The 18,820-nt window shown below is 38.1% G+C and overlaps 1 protein-coding gene across 4 annotated transcripts in view; it reads right to left on the minus strand.

The window, feature by feature from the left end:
- The window catches only part of LOC100702032 (pinopsin), a 116,184-nt gene that overhangs the window by 42,516 nt on the left and 54,848 nt on the right, over positions 1 to 18,820 (minus strand). The window contains exons 4-5 of one of the 4 annotated variants that reach the window (XR_003215041.1): positions 15,589 to 15,697; positions 13,596 to 13,714 (exon numbers count right to left, since the gene is read on the minus strand). The exons of 1 other annotated variant lie outside the window; for it this stretch is intronic. Coding sequence is in view for 2 of the 3 variants with exons in the window: in XM_003453279.5 (XP_003453327.1) it covers positions 13,433 to 13,714 (282 nt within the window). In the remaining variant the exon portion in view is untranslated. Of the gene's footprint in view, positions 1 to 10,872; positions 13,715 to 14,258; positions 15,698 to 18,820 lie in introns of those variants that run through there. 2 more of the 4 variants (XM_003453279.5, XM_025900621.1) reach the window with 2 other exon arrangements.

Consider the following 18,820-nt stretch of genomic DNA (forward strand, 5'->3'; position numbering starts at 1 on the left):
TCAATAAAGTCACCCTCAGCTGAATTCTACTCATATAATTCAACTATAACTTACATTAATTTACTACAGTTTTGTTATGAAAACTGTAAACACCCATATCACTGACTAGTTACTGCAGTGTCCTAGTGTGTGGTGAGCACATTGTACATCTTTTTTTGTACATCTTTCAATTGTACAACTTGAGAAATTGTCTCTCCTTTTTGTCGCTTGCTTTGCATCTAAGTCTAAGAAAGATATGACTTTTATAAATGTGGTTACATTTCTGAGGCTACTATTTCTGTATTTTTTGTTCATACGCAACGCATGATGTTTTTTGTAAGGTATCCAAGATATAGTTGTTTTTATTCACGATTGCTATTTGATTGACTGTCGTGTGTGATAGGCAGGTGGAAAGGCCCTGCAAGTGTTAAAGAAAGAAAATTCACATATATAACAAAAAATAAAAGCAATTTTAATTGATGGCCTTACTTGAAATGCAAGTGGTCTCCTTCATAATCTTACCTTCCGGCAAGAACTCACAGTTTAAACAGGGTACGGCTAGACTCAGATTTCCTCACAGGTTGATATTGTGACACTGAAGACATCGAGGTCTTCATACCTCTATCAGACTGTTTCATCAACTTCAGTCATGGAAAGTGTAATGATTCTTCAGAAGCACTGCGTTCAATGCTTCTGATCTCACCAGCTGACATGTGAACCGAAGGCACTCTGCTCACCCCGCCTGTATATACTTTGCACAAGCTGATGCTCCTGTTTCGGTGGATCTGAGGTTTTCAAGGTTGCGTTCTATCTTTCATCCTGTTTCCTTTATTTCTGTATAGCTGACTTAAAGCTTATGTCCAGTATGTACACTGGACATGAGGAGAGAGGAGAGTTTGCAATCCCAATAACATGTTTAAGAAAAACCATGATTACTACTTGAGCTTGAGTGAGCATAGGGTTTATGTGTGACCACACAAGCCAATTAAGAAAGACAGAGCAACCTTTTATTAAGTAGCTCACTTTATGCAAAGAGGAAAACTTATCAGTACTGCTCTATGATACTGCAAATTATGGTAATGACTGAGGCTATGTCCACACGTACACGGGTATTTTTGAAAACGGAGATTTTCCGTTTTCGTTTTAAAAAATAATCCCGTCCACACGTAAAGGCAGAAATGAAGGAAAACGCTGCTAGGAACATGCCAAAGCAGCAGGTGGCGCTATATTCCTAACCGTGTAGAAATGTTGGCCAATCAGAAGTCTAGAAGCCTCGGTGGGAAATAGTAAACAAAGCTGGGGCATAGAAGCAGAACCGAGTCGTATGTGTGGAGGGACAGTAACTGTGTGTGTATATGTAAGCATTTAAACACTGCAGAGAGGACAATTAACAGTAACAGTATTGTAGAAATTCATTTCATCGAAACAACAACGTGGCGCACACTGTGACGTCAAAAAAGGCGCACACCTTTGACGCTGCGTTTTCTCCGTTTTTCTCGTCCACACGTAAATGCAAAAACGGAGTTTTAGAAAATATCCACCCTGGCCGGAGTTTTTAGAAATCTCCGTTTTCACTGACCGAAAACGCCGTTTACGTGTGGACGAAAGGTGCAAACGCATAGAAAAATCTGCGTTTTCAAAAATACCCGGGTACGTGTGGACATAGCCTGAATACCAAGTAAATACAGGGCCAGTATTGCTGATACCAGTACTGATCCTGATACGTGTAGGGGAGAGCAGTGACACCTAATTCATGAGATGACTCATCAAAATGTGCAAATTTTAATCACAATTCTAAATCACTGCTATTTTTACTTTCCAAAATAATCAGCTATCACAACAAAACACACCTCTCAGCTTTTCATATATTTTTAAACTGGACCTTTTTTGTGACCTGCAGCGTAAATGTGCCCGTCTCTAAACAAACAGAAACAGGCAATGTGTGTTTAAATGTGAAATAGATGGGACAGTTAACAGTAAAAAGGTTGAAATGGTTTTCATATTGCATGTTTGTGGTATATTTTTTCATTTACCAAAAAAAATCCCAATTAATTTAACACAATTCAGTGGGTCACATACTGAATTTACAACAAAAGACTAAAGTAGTGTGGAGAAGCTGATTAATGCTACTTAAAAATACAAAAAATGTTGGAGCTTAATGACCGACAGTGCATAATATAACTGAAATGTTCAGAAATCACTGCATCCTTTTGGCAAAGAGGAGAGGGACCATTAAGCGTACTATCAAATTGCAGTTGAAGTACAAGCTTTGCAACGGCATGCAGCTGATGTGCATTACATCTGTTTTGCAGAAGGCCTTGTTGTTTCAGCAAGACAATGCCACAACGCACTTTGTATGTATTACATAACAGGTGTTGGGTGTTCCTGTAGTCACATTACATTTTTCAGTAGTGGTAGTAATGCATCTCTTTAATGTACTAGATTCGGTAATTACATTACAATTATGTTGATGGTAAGAAACAAAAAAAACCACACACATGCTTTCTTCTTCTTGTGCAGTTGCGCACAGTCAGCTGATTTCAGTTAGTGTGCGGGAGGTGGGAGATGGTGGAGTTTCTACAACTTTTCGGAAGCCAAGGTATGGAAATAACTTTTTATTGCACAAAAGAACAAAAGAGCAATGATAAAGTGTAGACTATAGGTTTATATTGTTAACTGGTTATTATGTAAGGAGGTGTTTCAGGTCATTTTATAGAGTAACGAGAAGGTAATGTAATGACTAGTGTAACAAATTACTTCCTCTAGTGGGTAATTAAAAAACATACTGCACTACTTTTAAGAAAAGTATGATTACTTTTTTTGAGTAACGACCTGAACAGTGTAACAGGATGGCTTCATAAAGATTGTTTGTAGCTGATCGAGGGTGACTAATGTTTGACAAATCATGAAAAACAAAATGTTTTATTTTTACTTACATGTTTTTAAATGACAACTTTTTTGGAGATGGGATTGCATGTGATTGCTTGAGTCTAACATTTTATTGTTTGTATAATAAAAGCAAAAGAACACAAAAATGGTTGCATTTTAATGAAAGCTCAGATTGGTCGGGTCTGATTTTTGATGTTTAGATGTGTACTCATAAAATTCTAAAAGTCATATCTAAAAATCTGTGGTCAAGGGAAAAAAAACACATTTTCTTACTTTGTGATAAATACATTTTTGTGCTGCTCTAGTCTTTTCTGTCTTCACACTAAGATTTGTGGCTATCTATCTTTCTGGAAATTTTCTCCCCTCATGTTTGGATTTTCTTGTGGATTTCTATAACACAGTATGCATATTTTCAGCAGGGTTATGTGTAATAACCTTACATTGTTGTCACTTTTCCTCAGTTAATTGCTATTAGTCACTGAGTAATTAAATTCAACACCATGCCTGGTCTCCACTTATGGATGATTACAAAGACAGCAACCCTAACATAAATCACTGTGACATGCATAGAAAGACCCCCCCCCCCCCCCCCCCACACACACACACACATTTTTCACTGTTTTCAAGTGCCTGACCAATTGTTTCTCTAGACAAGTTTAGCGTTGTGTGAAAGGAAATGTAAACAATGGCAAGCTCATATGCACAAAAATGTGAAATAAAGCAAATGATCCCTTTAATCAAAGATTTCGAATTCAGACAAACACATGCATTAGTCCAGTCAGTGTGAAACCTCCCCATCTGTTTACATTACAGCAAACAAAACAACAATGTGCATATGCTTCTGTATATACTGAGCAGTTTTTTCACAGCAGAGACCTCAGTGTGGATCTATTTGTAGATGGTCCTCATTGACTTCACTGAAAAGATGACCTGATACTGTCCACTTGGCCTCCTTACTGACTCCCAAGGCTCCAATTAAAACCTTATGATTGGGCTTAAGTGTGTCAAACTAGCAGCATACAGCAGCTCTTTAATGTCAGGTGACTTGTTGAAAGCTATGTGCAGGATGGGAGGCATGCAGTGGGCTCTATGTCATGCTTTTATGCTGAAACAGTAATGTTTCTATCAGTAATTATTATTATTGCAAGCTCATTCTTCTTCTTCTTGTTCTTAGACGCTTCATAAATCTTTCATCCTGTAGGCTCCACCTACTCCCTGCTGCTGTGGCAGAATCCATCCGTCAGTGCAGTTGCTCTAAAAGATTAAACTGCTGAGAGAAAATAAACTTTCCTTTTTGTGTATTTCCTATGCAAAGATAAACTATTTGAAGCCTGTACAACTAGAAAACCTCTGTACATTATTTTTGATTGTATTAAAAGTCTTAAAGATTTGGACTTCAAGCAGGATGAGTGACTGAAATATCATTTTGCATGTTTGGAGTGGAAAATCATCTAATATTGCAGTAAAAGGCATGACTAGCCATCTACATAATTTTCTGTGGTTCTTATACCACCACAGGGGATCAGAGATTTAATATCTAATGTTGTGAGTTCAGCTTTTTCTTGGTTGAGTGCCCATTGTTCAGCAGACGGTTTGTATTTCACCCTTCAGTTAATTACTTTCCCTGGGCAGAAGAGCCAACACAGTGCACCCAAAACATGAATTTTATTCTGACCCCCCCCCCAAAACAAAACATGCATCAAATCAAGGCATCGAATAAATGTAGGCTGTGTTTTTTGACTTAGTCTCATAAAGCAGTTGTCTCTTTTCATAAATATACCCACTATAACTTAGTGAGTGTTTAATAAAGCAGAACTCAACAAAGCGAAAAGAGGATGTTTGCTCATGACCTTGAAGCACAACTGAATGGGAGGCTCCAAAAAGCTTAAATGTTCTCTGAATAAAGCTTTTGGCAAGAAGTGACAGTTTGAAAAGCCATCATGGGAAAATGAATAGGCCCTTATCAATAGCAGCAAGAACCAAAAACTGCTTCGGGTTACACCCACCAGCTATAAAAGGACATGAAAGAAAAATTATTTCTCAAGTTTGCAGGAGATGTAGTGGAAAATGTCTCAGTGATGAATAAGAGAGCAACAGACTCTGTTACTAAGCTTTGCCTTGAGAGCACTTTACAAAGTGGGCGAACAAGATCTGTGGCTAGCAACAGGGTATTAACTATGTGAATAATTATAAAAAATAATCACTGGCTTCCTCAGTTTTTTGTTAGGTGCTTAAAATTTATATAGGCATGTTTGTCATGCCCGCCATTGCAGTGATGCCAACATTTAATAATAATCAGTGTATCTGATGCTCCCAAGATCCCCCAAACAGTCTGTGATCTGCCATGAAGTGTATCAATCCAGCGCCTACCAATGTTTCCTTTAGCACTTTATTGCCAGACGGGCTTCAGTTGTGAGCCACCTTGGCAGAGAAATTCCCCATCGGTTAATATTTTATTGTATTAATAAATCTCATTTCGACCAAACTGTCACACGAGTTTTAAAGCTGAATACACTAATTAACCTTGACAAAGTTGGGTCAAAAATTCTCACCAGGCAGAGTGGTGCATTCAGAGTCCAGCAGACCACCAGATTTTAAAACATGTTTGTAATTTAGCTTATATTGAAATAATTTTCATCTTTAATTAAAAGTGCAGCAAAATGAGATTCCAAAGATTGTCTTTGTGACATGACTGCAAAGGTTTCTATACTACAAAACCCTGTAACTAAATGAACAGGCGCCAGGGAACAAAACCTACATTCACTAAGTATACAGAACCACCAGATGCAATGAATCTTTGCATCCAGAGGTCATGGATCAGCAGGACAAGAACAGCAAACCTATAAGGAACTGTCCTGGGGGCAGTGACGGAAATTAATTGGGAACCTTTTAGAAAGACCAAGGCTGGTTCAGTGAGACTCAGACAGAGGAAGAAGTGGTGCTTATGATTATTTATAGAAACCTGTTGTATTCCTATCATCTTCGAGCCTCAGTCAGTGGCTTGTTGAATACATGACCTGTATAGTCTCCAAATGCAGCATGTACTGAGTATAACCTTGCATTATACAAACTTGCTATTCCAAGGATGATGCACTCGGTAGCACAAGCAATTTGAAGGCAGCAGCCACTGATATATGCAACACATACTGCATTACATTTTTTTGCAAGAGAGCTAAGTCTTTCCTATCGGGGCCACTGCAGCAAGGAAACAATACAGTACAGAACAATGGAATACAATGTAGTACAAACTATTTCATTCATCTCAAGGGCAATTTGTTTGTAGCAGTTTGTTATAGACCAAATGCAGCAGTATATCACAAGATTCAGTAATATGCAAATAACAAAGATAAATGGGAAAAAAATGAAATATGAAATCATCTCTGTAACAATATGTATGTAACTATTGGCAGACTTGGCAGATGCAATGTAACCTATTAACAAATCAAATACAATCAAAGGAGATAAAATCCAAAGCTAAATGGCAATCAAGCTGTAAAAGGAATAAATTATTTAAATAATCATTTACAAGCAGGTAAAACGTAACAAAACCCTCATAGCCACAGCAACAATTTGCAAGGACATTCTTTGATACTGTCTAAATGTTATTGGGTTGAGCTCTAAGCCTGTCCTGTAAGTGGTCAAACATATCATTTGGGAAGCCTGTGAGAAACGTCATGGTGGGTGGTTTCATGTGACAGTGGACTTTATTAATCAATTATCCGTGGAACCCCCTGGGCTGTCTGCACTCATTTACAGTGTGTTTTATCATCAGAGAGCTGGCTGGGCCCACCGGTTACCGGGCAGCCTGCCAGATACTACAACTGCCTTAGTCTGGCTAGTTTGGCAGGACTCAAAGACAAACACTCCATGTGTTTCAGGAACCGTTAGTATCAGCTCTTCCCAAGTACATCCAGACAGTTTACAATATAACAGGCCACTATATGCACATCACACCACAGACATAACTAAGTTTCATACTGAAGCACCATCGGGAATCCCATCGGTGTGCCTGCAGGGAAAATAGGTCATGTGTGCGAAGGAAGAATAAAAAAACTAGCGGCTTCAAGGAAGAGGTACCACACTTTTTTGAGACCTTTTTTCCGACTGGAAAAGCTGGAGTGTGGACTCCAGCTTGTTGGTCTGGTAACTCAAACACTCGTCCACACTGTTCTTATCCATAAAGTGCTTTACAAACCCAAACATTACGGCTAACAGCTGGATTTTCCTGTTTGAGTGCAGCTAGCCAAACAGCGATCAGCTACTTACTGCTAAAGAGACAGACAATAAAAGTGGACAGTATAGCCTCAGTTTCTTAACATAAAACTCATTGTTGCATCCAGGGGCAGAACAAATGTGATCCCTTTAAACTGATTTTTAGTTTTATTGTGGTTATTTTCCTCTGAGTTATCGATTCTGTCATTAGTTAGCTAACATAAACTAATGTAAGTCTATTAGCTGTAATCAACCGACCAACTACATGACATCAGGACATCAGAGCAGGGCTCGATGGCGTATATTAGCCTTTATGTGTGTAGCATTTCATGTCCCCTCTAATAATTTATTTAGCAAGAACAAAGATAAAATGCATCATGGATGTGTAGTCGACAGAGTCCTTTGGTGCAATCTGAACTGTTCGTACAAGGCAGAAAGGATCCATACTTTAACGTTTTGGATGCCAAATTCTGACTGAATCTGTTGCAGCAGAAACTGAGGGGCATTGGACCAGACAGCATTTTTCCAATCTTCTGGTAGTTAGCCAGTGTCCTGTTTTTAGCTGACAGGAAATAGACAAAGACATAGAAAATAGAAAAAAATCCCAAGGCACCTGATGTGGTCTTCTCCATGCCATGTTCAAAGTTACTTAAATCACCTTCCTCCCTCATTCTGATGCTTAATTTGAACTTCACAGCTGTATTTCCTCCTGGTAACTGTAGCACTAACTGGGTCTTTCTTATACTCAAAGCTAAATTGAAAATTGGAGTTTTCTCAGGAAAACATAAGCCTTCTGAATAATGACATGCTCTGTTTTTAATCAGACTGCAATAGTGTTGTTAGCAACAGAGTCACAAAGTCCACTGCAAGTGAGAAAGAGAATAATAACAGACTAAAAGGAAGAACTGCTGTTAGAGCTGCTACTGGCACAGGGTGGACTGGAAATAAGGGGTAACCCATTTTTACTCTCAGTTGCTTGAATAAAAACACAATAAAACATTTTAACTCACAGATTAATACATGTTGACATGTTTATGCTCTATACCAGATGGGGACCCTATTAAGTGAATGCATCAAAATCAACCCGCATCCTATTACTCTCTCATTCATGCTTGCTTTAATAGGCAAATAAGACATACTTTATTTTTGAAGATAAAGCCATATGGTTTTATTACATTAAGGGATAAATCTGTGTTTGAGCAGTGCTAATTATTTTTCCAATCCTGTCTGTTTTCTCTTTGCACTATAACTTAAGGAGCCCTTGGCAAAACACTTGGCTGAGATGCGTGGAGAGGTACTAAAAAAGTAATAAAGAAAAAGATTGAATGCATGGCTTTAGTTGGTGAATGGATACCACCACAGCTCAGTAATAATGTGGTAATTATGGGGTGGTAACAAGAAGATAATATTGTGGAAATAGGAAGGTATTACCACCTAATTACCAAAGTAATATCCAAGTGACTGTCTTTTATGAACAGTTTGTGTAACAAACATGCCCATGAGGCAAAACCAATTAGTAATTGTATAATAATATTTTGGTACTAATATGGTAACCTGCTGGAAGTAAAATGGCAACATTTTGCGTTAGAATTTTACTGATTTGTGGTAGTGACCACAACAGGCATTTTAACAATCATGTAAAATGATTAACACCCATCATCTCATATTTCAAGACTTACCCTAAAATAGGTATATTCATCATACTGTGAATGGGGTACGTGGGATAAAAAGAGGGCACTATTTCCCAGGGAGTGCTCAGTTTTTATTAATAACTTCTTTATTTTTGTCTTACTCAATTTATTAGTGAATTCAGAAATATATTTTAACTTTACAATGTGAAATGCAATCATTTTAATCACTTGTAAGTAACAAACCGTCCTAAAACATCATCTTAGACAGTTATTTTGTCAAATCTGACTTACAATCAGAATAATTAGATGAGACTCCTTGACTCATAGGCAGATATTTGTTTTACATTATTACTCACAGCTTCTAGAACAATGTAATAATACTCAGTTATAATCACTGTTGATATAAGATCAAAGAACAAAGAACAAAGGATACTACTCACCCCATCTTCAGTCTAGCCTTGAGACTATTCAGTTAAATAATCAGACATTATGCCCTGAGACTCAGGTTTAATGAAGTCCATCATCATAATGTCAGAGACAGATTGTGTCCCAACTCTACCCAGATGTGAGATATTAAAGGTCCTTGGAAGTAGTTCCCAGGACCTCAAGTAATGAAAAAACTCTTCTGCTATCTGACACACATAGTCTGAAATTCAGTATTAATAACAGCATGAAAAAAGCAATGCTTTTTAAGATGTACTTTTTGGTCTTTGTGCTTTTGATACTGAGAGCCAAGAAGAGATAAAAAGAGAAGACTCAAACTTGGGCTGTAGTGTAACCACTTGTGTTCATGCACTATGAACATAAGATGCATTGGAAAATACTTTCTACACACTGATCAACATTTTACAGCTTGGAAAGAATAGATAATAATAATTTATTGTAAAAATTGATCTTTCTATGCTTGTCATTTTATAGTTTAAACACTGAAAAACACTTGGAATAGAGATGTTCCAAAAGTGTTGAAGTCTCCATTATAGCTCAGTTTAGAGTTATAATAGAGGTAGATTTGCCAATCAGAAGTCTGAATCACTTTTTAAACACTCAGTAAATGATTCCAGCTGAAAGAGGCCGAAGGTTTTATCAGCTATAATTAACATCTCATGTTAGCTTTTTTCTTTTACAATAAATGTCTATACATTGGTGGCGCTCTAAGAGCTTCACCACAAAATGTATGTAGCATAAATCTCCTCTAGGCTGAGGGTTATGCAGGCAATAAGCTTTTTAGACTGAGAGCTCACAGTCAACATTTTCATTTGAATGTGGGTTTTGAACTAGTAACAAAAAATGACACCAGCCCTAAAACTACATTAAATAGCTCTATATGCACCCATAACATCCCCTGAACAGCTAATGACAAATCATTGCTTAACATATACATACATGAGACATTACTAATGTCCATCTTCTTTAACCCACAAGAGCCCAGACCCATTTTTACTGTCAGGAAAACTATGGGTGAGTCAGTTTTGAAACTTTAACAGAAACTTTCCTCAGTGTGTAAAAGGGCAGTGACACCTGCGTTATTGTTATTTCTTATGGGTTAAACTGCTTATCGTGTTAGGAGCCGGGTTATGGTTGTGTGGTGTTTTGTCTGTGTGTGTTTTTGTGTCTCCTTTTTTGGCATAGGTAGGCGGGGCAGCAATTCACTGAACCTGGCACACCTGTTACTCATCAGACTTTATTTAGGAGCTGCCTGACAGAGGTCTAGTGTCAGAGTATTGTCCTTTCTGGAGTGCCTGTAAACCTGCCCGCCTGCCTACTGGAGCCTGCGGAGACTGTACAGGGTTTTGTTTCCGCCCCAGGATTTCGCCTCTCTGTTTCTTCGGGTCGCCTCGTCTGGTTCGTTTCCTTCTGGAGGTTTTGGCAAACAGTACCAAATCGAGTGCACTACCAGTGTGTGTTTCTTCACCTGCACGTCCTGGCTCCGTGTTTCCATTCACATTCTGTTGTAAATACACACTGTCCCTGAAAATTCGCCCTTCACTGTAAATAAATTTCCTTCATTGCAACTCTGTGCCTCCATGCGTTCTGCTCTCTCACCCGCATTTCCCATAACACATCCAAGTCAAACATCTAGAATTTTTGACCATTCTGCTTCAGAAAGATTTTTTTGCAAAAAAACCAAAAAACCAAAAAACGCACTGCAGGTATATTTAGATGTAAAAAATTTATTGAACAATGCACCTCCAAAATTATTAACATTGTTTTGTTTTGTTTTTACTCAAAACAGCTTTTGTGGTAAAAGTGATTTACAAAAATTGCCAATACAAACTTATACCATTCAGCCACAACAGTGTCTAATTTTGTGCTCCCCTCTTGCTAAAACAGCTCTGAGCAGTCGATGAATGAACGCCACGAGACCTCCTGGGTTGTCAGGCATGAAGACATTAACAGTTGTTTTGGTTTTTTGTTTTACTTTAAACTGGCACATCCCAAATCACAGATCTCATGTGAGTAAAATAAGGGAATTTAATGACCAAATTAAAACCATCAAATTTTTGTTATATTAGTCAACTTTTCTGAACATTGCAGTTGATATTGCAGCATAGTTTGCTGAAAGAGCCCATTGTCATTTCAGAATACCCTGCCATGAAATATACATGGTGTGCAACAATATTTATGTGATACATCTTAATGTGTCACATGACCTCCCAAACCAAAGGTTTCCCAGCAGAACATTTCCCATAGTATTACACTACCTGGGTCTGCCTACTTCCAATAGTGCATCCTGCTGCCATCTCTTCCTCTTGTAAATAATGCACACACACTCAGCTGTCAACATAATGGAAAAGAAAATGTGTTCTTCAGCCTTCAACCCTCTTTCAAGGAATCATCGTGCATCAGTGAGTCTTGGGTGCTCATGACCCTGTTGCTGGTTTACTTGTTTTCGTTCTTTAGCTCGCTTTTGGGAAAAATTCACAACAATCACTATTTTGGAAATGCTAGTAGTCCAGTTGTCCAGCCATTAGAAGCTGACCAAGAAAAATGGGCACACTTACCATTTCTTCTTGTTTGCAAGCTATTTCTAGGTTGGACTTCAAAAAATGTTGATTGTTGCTGCCCAATAATTCCTACACACAGATTGGTAATGAGACAATGTTTTTCACCTCACCTGTCATTGCTGTCATTGTTGTAGCCAACAGGTGTTTGTTGTATGCAGTAGCAAAAATGGCTCCACACCATATACAGCTTAAACAAACTGTAATCTTTGCATTTCAAGAAGGGAGAAATTTTAAATTTCTTAGCAAAAAAAAAAAAATCCAAAAAAGATGCTGACAAATGCATGGAAAACAAAATTCTTTCCATTTAACTTATACGAGTTGCTTGCAGTGGAGTGCTTTGGAGACACTTTGGAGTACTTTCACATTGTCAGATGTGATACTGATTCTTGAACTGCAAAACTCTGCAGAATGACTCTTGAGAAAATAAATATATCAGCTACTGTGAAGATTATGAGCCAAGCTGATTTGTGTCCAAACTTTGCAGACAGCATGCTTATGAACAATAAACTAAACTCGTAGTTATCTGAATCTTCTACTAACATTTTAGGATGTTACCTCTTTCCTCTAAATACACATTTAAAAATCTCTGATAACAAAACACAGCATGAATATATTTTTTTGAGGTATACAAGTGCTAACTATTTAACATTGCCAGATGCTGCATTTCATCAAACTCCTTTATATTAGACTGCACATTCACAGCCATTACTAAATGGGCTGTACAGTGATTTCCAACTTGCAGTTACAGTATTTCTTTCTAAAGTCTATCTCCCTGAAAAAAATCCAAACACCCCCAGCATGCTAGCAATGGTAAATGTACAATTAACTTTTTATTAAACAATTTAATTGTGAATGCTACTCCTCTTTATCCAATTTAACACTTTGACTTCTTCGCATTCGTTTGATTTTTTTCTTGTAACTGTTGTGACCGCTACTATTGCTGGTTTGAAGACTTCAACTCTATAGTTTTCTATAGAGTTTGCCACTCTGTAGTGGTAAAGTTATTACCACTTCCATCTAAGTTTGCACCTCTGTGGTTTCTCAGGTACTTTTATTGCATTACATTTTCTTGTGTTCTTGTGTAATTTTACAACTTTGTTTTATTTGTGCAAGTGCTGCAAAAGCAATCCCCTTGCACAGATTATTAAAGTCATCTCATTCTGAAGGGCTTCAAAAAGCTTGGAGTCATAAGTGGCTGGTGTTCTTCAATTTCACTTCACTTTGTAACTGCTGTCAGTAACAATCAGTACAGACCTATCATAGCCCTTCCCCTGCACTCCTGAACACGCTATTGTTATGACATTTTAAGAGAATGAGATATTGCACAAAATGATCCTTATAATTCCTCTTTTATTACAGTCTGACAGTGCTTTCTCCAGAACTCTGATAAGAGCATCCTTTAAATGTGCTTTCTAAGAAAGGGTCATGAGTGTTTCTTTTCTCCGTAAAAAATACAGACTCCCAGCTTCTGCAGATTTACTGTCATCTCTGATTGTTGCTCACATTTTCCAGAGACAGTCCGAGGCCTTGTCCAGAGACAGACCTTTGTTACTGATCTATCATCTGTACTAGGCAGGCCAGAGTTAATGCTGGAGCCACGTTGAATCCACCTGGACTGGCAGACCGCCGCTTTTTAAGGCTCAGTAACTCACCTGGTTCATTTTCACTGATCTCCTGGATGGGGACCTTAGGGTTTTATGATTATATAACCAATTGTCAGCCATCACGGTGAGCCACTAGTGAGACTACAACAGGTTTATTGTCTGAAGAAGGGGCTTTTGTGATATCGATAGTAGGTTCACATGAGAGCCCCAGTTGGGGGACTGTGGCAGCTGGATGACCCAATGAGGCTACCATAAATAGGAAGTTGTTAGTACGGCGGGGACCAGTTCCTGCTACTCCCCTCATGGCCTTGGTGGGGACCTTGGAGGAACTCTTTAAGCTGGAGCCTCGTCGAGGAGCTTCACACTGCAGCAGGGCTTGGAAGCACCTGTAAAACTGAGGCAAGCATACAGCACAAACGTATGGTCAAGCTTCTTTTAAACTACACAGTTATATGCAAGAGACCACAGAGGACAAAACTTTATGAACTAAACACTTAGTTCTAATGTTTCTAGGCTGCATTTTATACCTTTTTCTAATATTGCTTTAAGGACAATACCAGCTTGATGCATTTTTGAGCAAGGTTACTGCTTCTTCAAGAAGGAAGTTTATAGTGACACATAATCTTTATTTTCTTACTCTCACTCTTCTCTCTGGTAAATTGTGATGGAAAATAGGGTTATTGTTTTCACTTGCCTGCTTATGTAAATGCACCAAATGCAGTTGCTAAGTCAAATAACCAGCTGATGACACTTAATCATCACTGTATTTTCAATGTAATAACTGATTTAGGTTATTTGTGCAAAGGATCATCGGTGTAACTTTGTGCTGAACATTGGGGGGGTCAAGATCTCTGTCTAAATAAATAAATAAATCTGGGTAAATTCCCAGATGATTAAACATGCAACTATTTTGCTGGTAATAACTGAAATGAGTAAAGAAAATCAACAGCCTATTTATGCAAGATAATTCATAATTTTATTGGGGGTGTTATATTGGTTGGGTCTGATTATTGGGGAGGGGGTCATAACCCTCCTAACCCCCCTGGAAATTACGCCCCTGCAAAGGATGGCAAGTGGAGGATGTATCCAGGTTCTACTGTGTTTACTCTGCTGTGCTGTGAAGAATGACTTTGTTGCCGATCAAATGCTCTCCAGATGGCTTTGCATGATGGATCAGAATCTGATGGTATTTTAATTCTGTCAACTTTGACAAGATCCCCAACAAAGCCTCCACTGTGTTTTACAGATGGCTGTAGACGGTCACTGCTGGATCTCTCTCCTGACCTCTGGGTGTTGATTTAAATTAACAATTTCAAATTTGGATTCATCTCTCCATAAGACCTGTTGCCACTGATTCTCACACAAGTTATTGTGTGATTTGGCATACCTCATCCTTCCTTAGGAATGGCTTGACAGCTACCCCTCCACCTGAGACCATTTTCTTTTTTTAGGGCTACCATTTCTTCTTTCACCCCACTTGTTCAATCTCCTCTAATATATAACACTATATTAGATTTATTATATTCTGGCTTTGAAAATTACCTTGTTAGTGCAAGAGCACTATTTTATTCCTGTGAAACTCTATCATCTTTAGCATTTTTCATAGATTAAAAGTTAAATTACTTCTCTAGAAAGCCAGGAGAACTATTACTTGAGCTCTTGGCTTCCAGTCTGGTTGATTGGAAGCAAATTATGAAGAAATAAAAGGGGTGTGTTGTATTTTAAAAGAAAAGTTTCACATTAAATGGGAGTTCAGTGCTTACTGTTCACACACACACAAAAATGCAGGGGTGAGAAAATGGGTTTATTTTGTATATGTATTCTCATACGTGGTTATTCCAAATGTTCCCAATTAGGTTCTCATTGTGTGTTGTGCAGTGCCACAAATAATTTAGCACTTTTAACAACATGAAAGTTGTGCCAGTTAAAACAGAAAGTGCACTCCATGCTGAAGTCAAACCTGCTAAATGGCAAATCCAAAAGGTTTAATCATTTCATTTAAAGTTTGTACAGCAGGGGAAGCAAAAGGTGCTAAAAGACAAAAACAAGAAGAAAAAGAAACCTTTTTTTTCAGCACAAGGCTTCGTTCAAGTAGCCTTTTCAAACCATGGATTTTTTCCTGAAGGCTATGCCCTCTTTTTCAGATTTACACACACACACACACACACACACACACACACACACACACACACACACACACACACACACACACACACACACACACACAAATAATCACATTGTTAAGTTTATTCTGCTTTTACCACTTACATTCATGTTTGTGGTCTAGCCTCCGTTCACCAGCCAGCTTCCCCAGCCTTTGGGGTTTACCCTAAAAACTGTGGCACAGGTCATTGTCTTGCATTTCAGAAGGTGTTGGCTGTTTGATGTTATGAGGAAAATGTGAATGTGAAACAAATAAAATGAATTAGATTTTTTTGTTTGTGTTTTAGGGAAAATAAAATTCTATCATGCTGATCTGAATAATTGACTTTTTGCATTAACCGTATTTGATGTGGGAATAATGTCCCATTAGTTTTGGAGCAGCACTGGCATCCACAATCATTATGTCCATTGTTCTTAATGCTGCAGAGTCAGCTTTGGATAAACATAACAACCCTCTGGAGATGAGAAATTGAGGACCTGTGGTGTCGCTCGGTCTCTGTATAACAAAATAGGCTGTAAAGGAAGAGGACGCTGACTCTGTAACTCTGAACTTGCACTGTATTAAATTAATGAAGCAGGAAACAAAGATAGGGTTCATGCTGCGTTCACTGGGCTATTGGTGAGCTACTGCACTTTAGTCCCAGAAAAAGGCTGACTCGAGGCTGAGACCTGCCCTGCAGATCTACAAACAGAGGTGATCCCCTACTGTGTGCTGCTACAGAAAAACAAGGACTTTAGGCATAGTAGAACATATCCAAGCCCTCCTTGTACCAGGAAAATTACAGTCCCACTGCTGGAGAAATGGTGACTGGTCTTTAGCATTAGGAAGGGGTACAATTATGTACTCATCATGTAGGTGCAAGGCTATTAAAGAAACAAAACAATCATTGGGGAAACGCTGCAAAACCCCCCAACAAACTCTGACATGGTGACGACAGGGTTGTGTCCACCTGGTGGACCCTAAATAACACAAATTTATCACTTTAACTACCAGTTTTTTGGGCCTGCTTTAATCAGCAGTTTCTTCTATTTTGGGACAGAGATGTGTTCGATGTGAACTGTGACAAAATGAAAATGTCTCTGAAGTGGTGGGAGGCAAAGAGCTCAGCACCTTTGCCTCTTAATTTTGCAGCTCCTGCAATACCCTGTTATTACCAGCTCCATTACTGCAACTTCACCGGAAAAGCAGTTTAGATGTTCAGCACCTTGTTTGTGAAGGCTATAAGCATCATTGTTCTTATTACACGAACCTAATATCCTTTGGAATTAAATCCATATTTGGTGATGTATATCATATATTCACTGTCAAACACTCTGCCCCCGAGTAGGAGACAGTAGGAGACAGCGCATTTATATCTTTAGTTTGAGAGGTAATGGAGTGTTACCTTTCTATATGAGTGTGAGAGATCCAGACTTGCACTATTACAAACTGGAATTAACATGCTTATTTTTTTTCACCTGCTGTTATGGTGGATGTTTTAGACATGTACTTCTATTCCTTCTTCTGCATAATGCCAGGAGAAGCCAGTCAGAAGACTTAAAGACTTGATTTAGAGAGGGGAAGACCTTGAAGAAGAACTAAAACAGCTTGATTCAGACTGTGGATGAATTGTAGGACTGCACCAAGGTCTAATATGAGACAAATAAGGTTTATTTTGAACTCTAAATCATTTATATAGTAAAGTCACTTTAAAGGTTGTAACATGGGAAAAATGATACATAAGACATAAGTGAAATATTTTTGCACTGTGTTGTTCAGTCTAATTAATTAACAGATAGTCCTCAATTAGGACATTTTGAAGGACCCCTCAGTTCTTCATTCATTTCCCAGTAACTACTCAGAGTGGGAAATAATACGAAAAGTACTGTTCAACGTAATCATGGATTTTGCACTGTTAGGTTCTGCACTATAGTGTCACTGCTCTTCACAGGTAAATGGGATGATTACAGGGCTTCACCTGAGCTCACGGTTTGGAATTATCACCAGTACGTTCCAGTGCTTCTCAGCATATTAGCTTAATGGACAATGACAGACACGCACTGTGCAAAAAGCTGGATGCATGATTGAAGTTGCAGAAGAGCTTTACAATATAAAAAGCAATCATAACTGCATTTCTTTGTAATCAAAATTAAGACATAAAGCTTTTATTAAATCAGCTGGTCTGTAAACATCACTTGGTGGATCCAATCAAATAAGCAGGAAATAAATCAGCTATAACTTAAATGGATAAAAGCATTTTAATCTTACAGTTGATCATGGCCTCTTCATCAACAGTTACATCATGCAGTAAATTGTATTATTTGCAAGATCAATACAAAAATGAATAAAGATAAATTTAGGTTAAGTACTTTTGGACCGAATTCTGTAAGACTGGCTTTAAACTAACAAACAGCAAACTGCCCTAAACAGAACTCCTCTAACTGATAACATTATCTCTCTGAACCATTACAGGTCTACACTTCCACAAATACTGTATTCTCAGCGGCACCAAGAGTCAGAATACATCACAGTTTGTGAAAAGAAAGGACAGGCTGTCTCCAAGGTACAGAGGGAAAGCATTGAAATGTATACACCTTCTGTCAGGATATAATAAATAGTGAATGGACCCCTGGATACATTTTTAAATCCAAGAAACAGAACTGGAAGTCTCGAGATTGTGATTTCATGCAGATTTAGGTGTTTTATATCAACCTCTTAACAAAAAAATAAATAAATAAAAATAAAGAGTTCCTGTGTTATCCAGCGTAAACCTGGGTATTTCTTGCACATTGACAGATAGAAAGATCCTGAATAATTAAAGGCCTCAGCAGCAAGTTAAAAATGTAACAATGCATTCAAGGTATACGGGTTTATTTTCAGTTCTACGCATTTCTATCCACATCTGTAACATATTCTCAACATGAAGCCTGGCATTAAACTCCAATTTAGTCCTCCTCCTGAGTTCGTGTTAATGACTCTGAAGATGCCACTCTTGAGTAAACGTAGTATACTTAGTATACTTTCTGAGTTTCATGTATACTTATAGTCTACTACATTTTCTCATGGGTGCAAAATACAGTGAAACTTTTTCTCAGCATGTGCTTAGATTTAAGGCATCACAACAGTGAAATCACACATGTGGCATGTGGAATGAGACACACACATAATTAGTTCAAAAGGCATTTATTGATTTAATTAGATTCACGACAGTAGCATGTTATGTGACCCAGACATGTGTTAGTGTAATTGCTGATACAGAATATCACAGATTGTATCTTGACCATTTTTTAACCACTGATTATTAGAGACCGAATACAGGCTTCTAGTAAGTGTTATTTGTGGAGCCAAAGCCCAATG

The sequence above is a fragment of the Oreochromis niloticus genome, linkage group LG18 (assembly GCF_001858045.2).
Source record: "Oreochromis niloticus isolate F11D_XX linkage group LG18, O_niloticus_UMD_NMBU, whole genome shotgun sequence".
NCBI classification, from domain to species: domain Eukaryota; kingdom Metazoa; phylum Chordata; class Actinopteri; order Cichliformes; family Cichlidae; genus Oreochromis; species Oreochromis niloticus.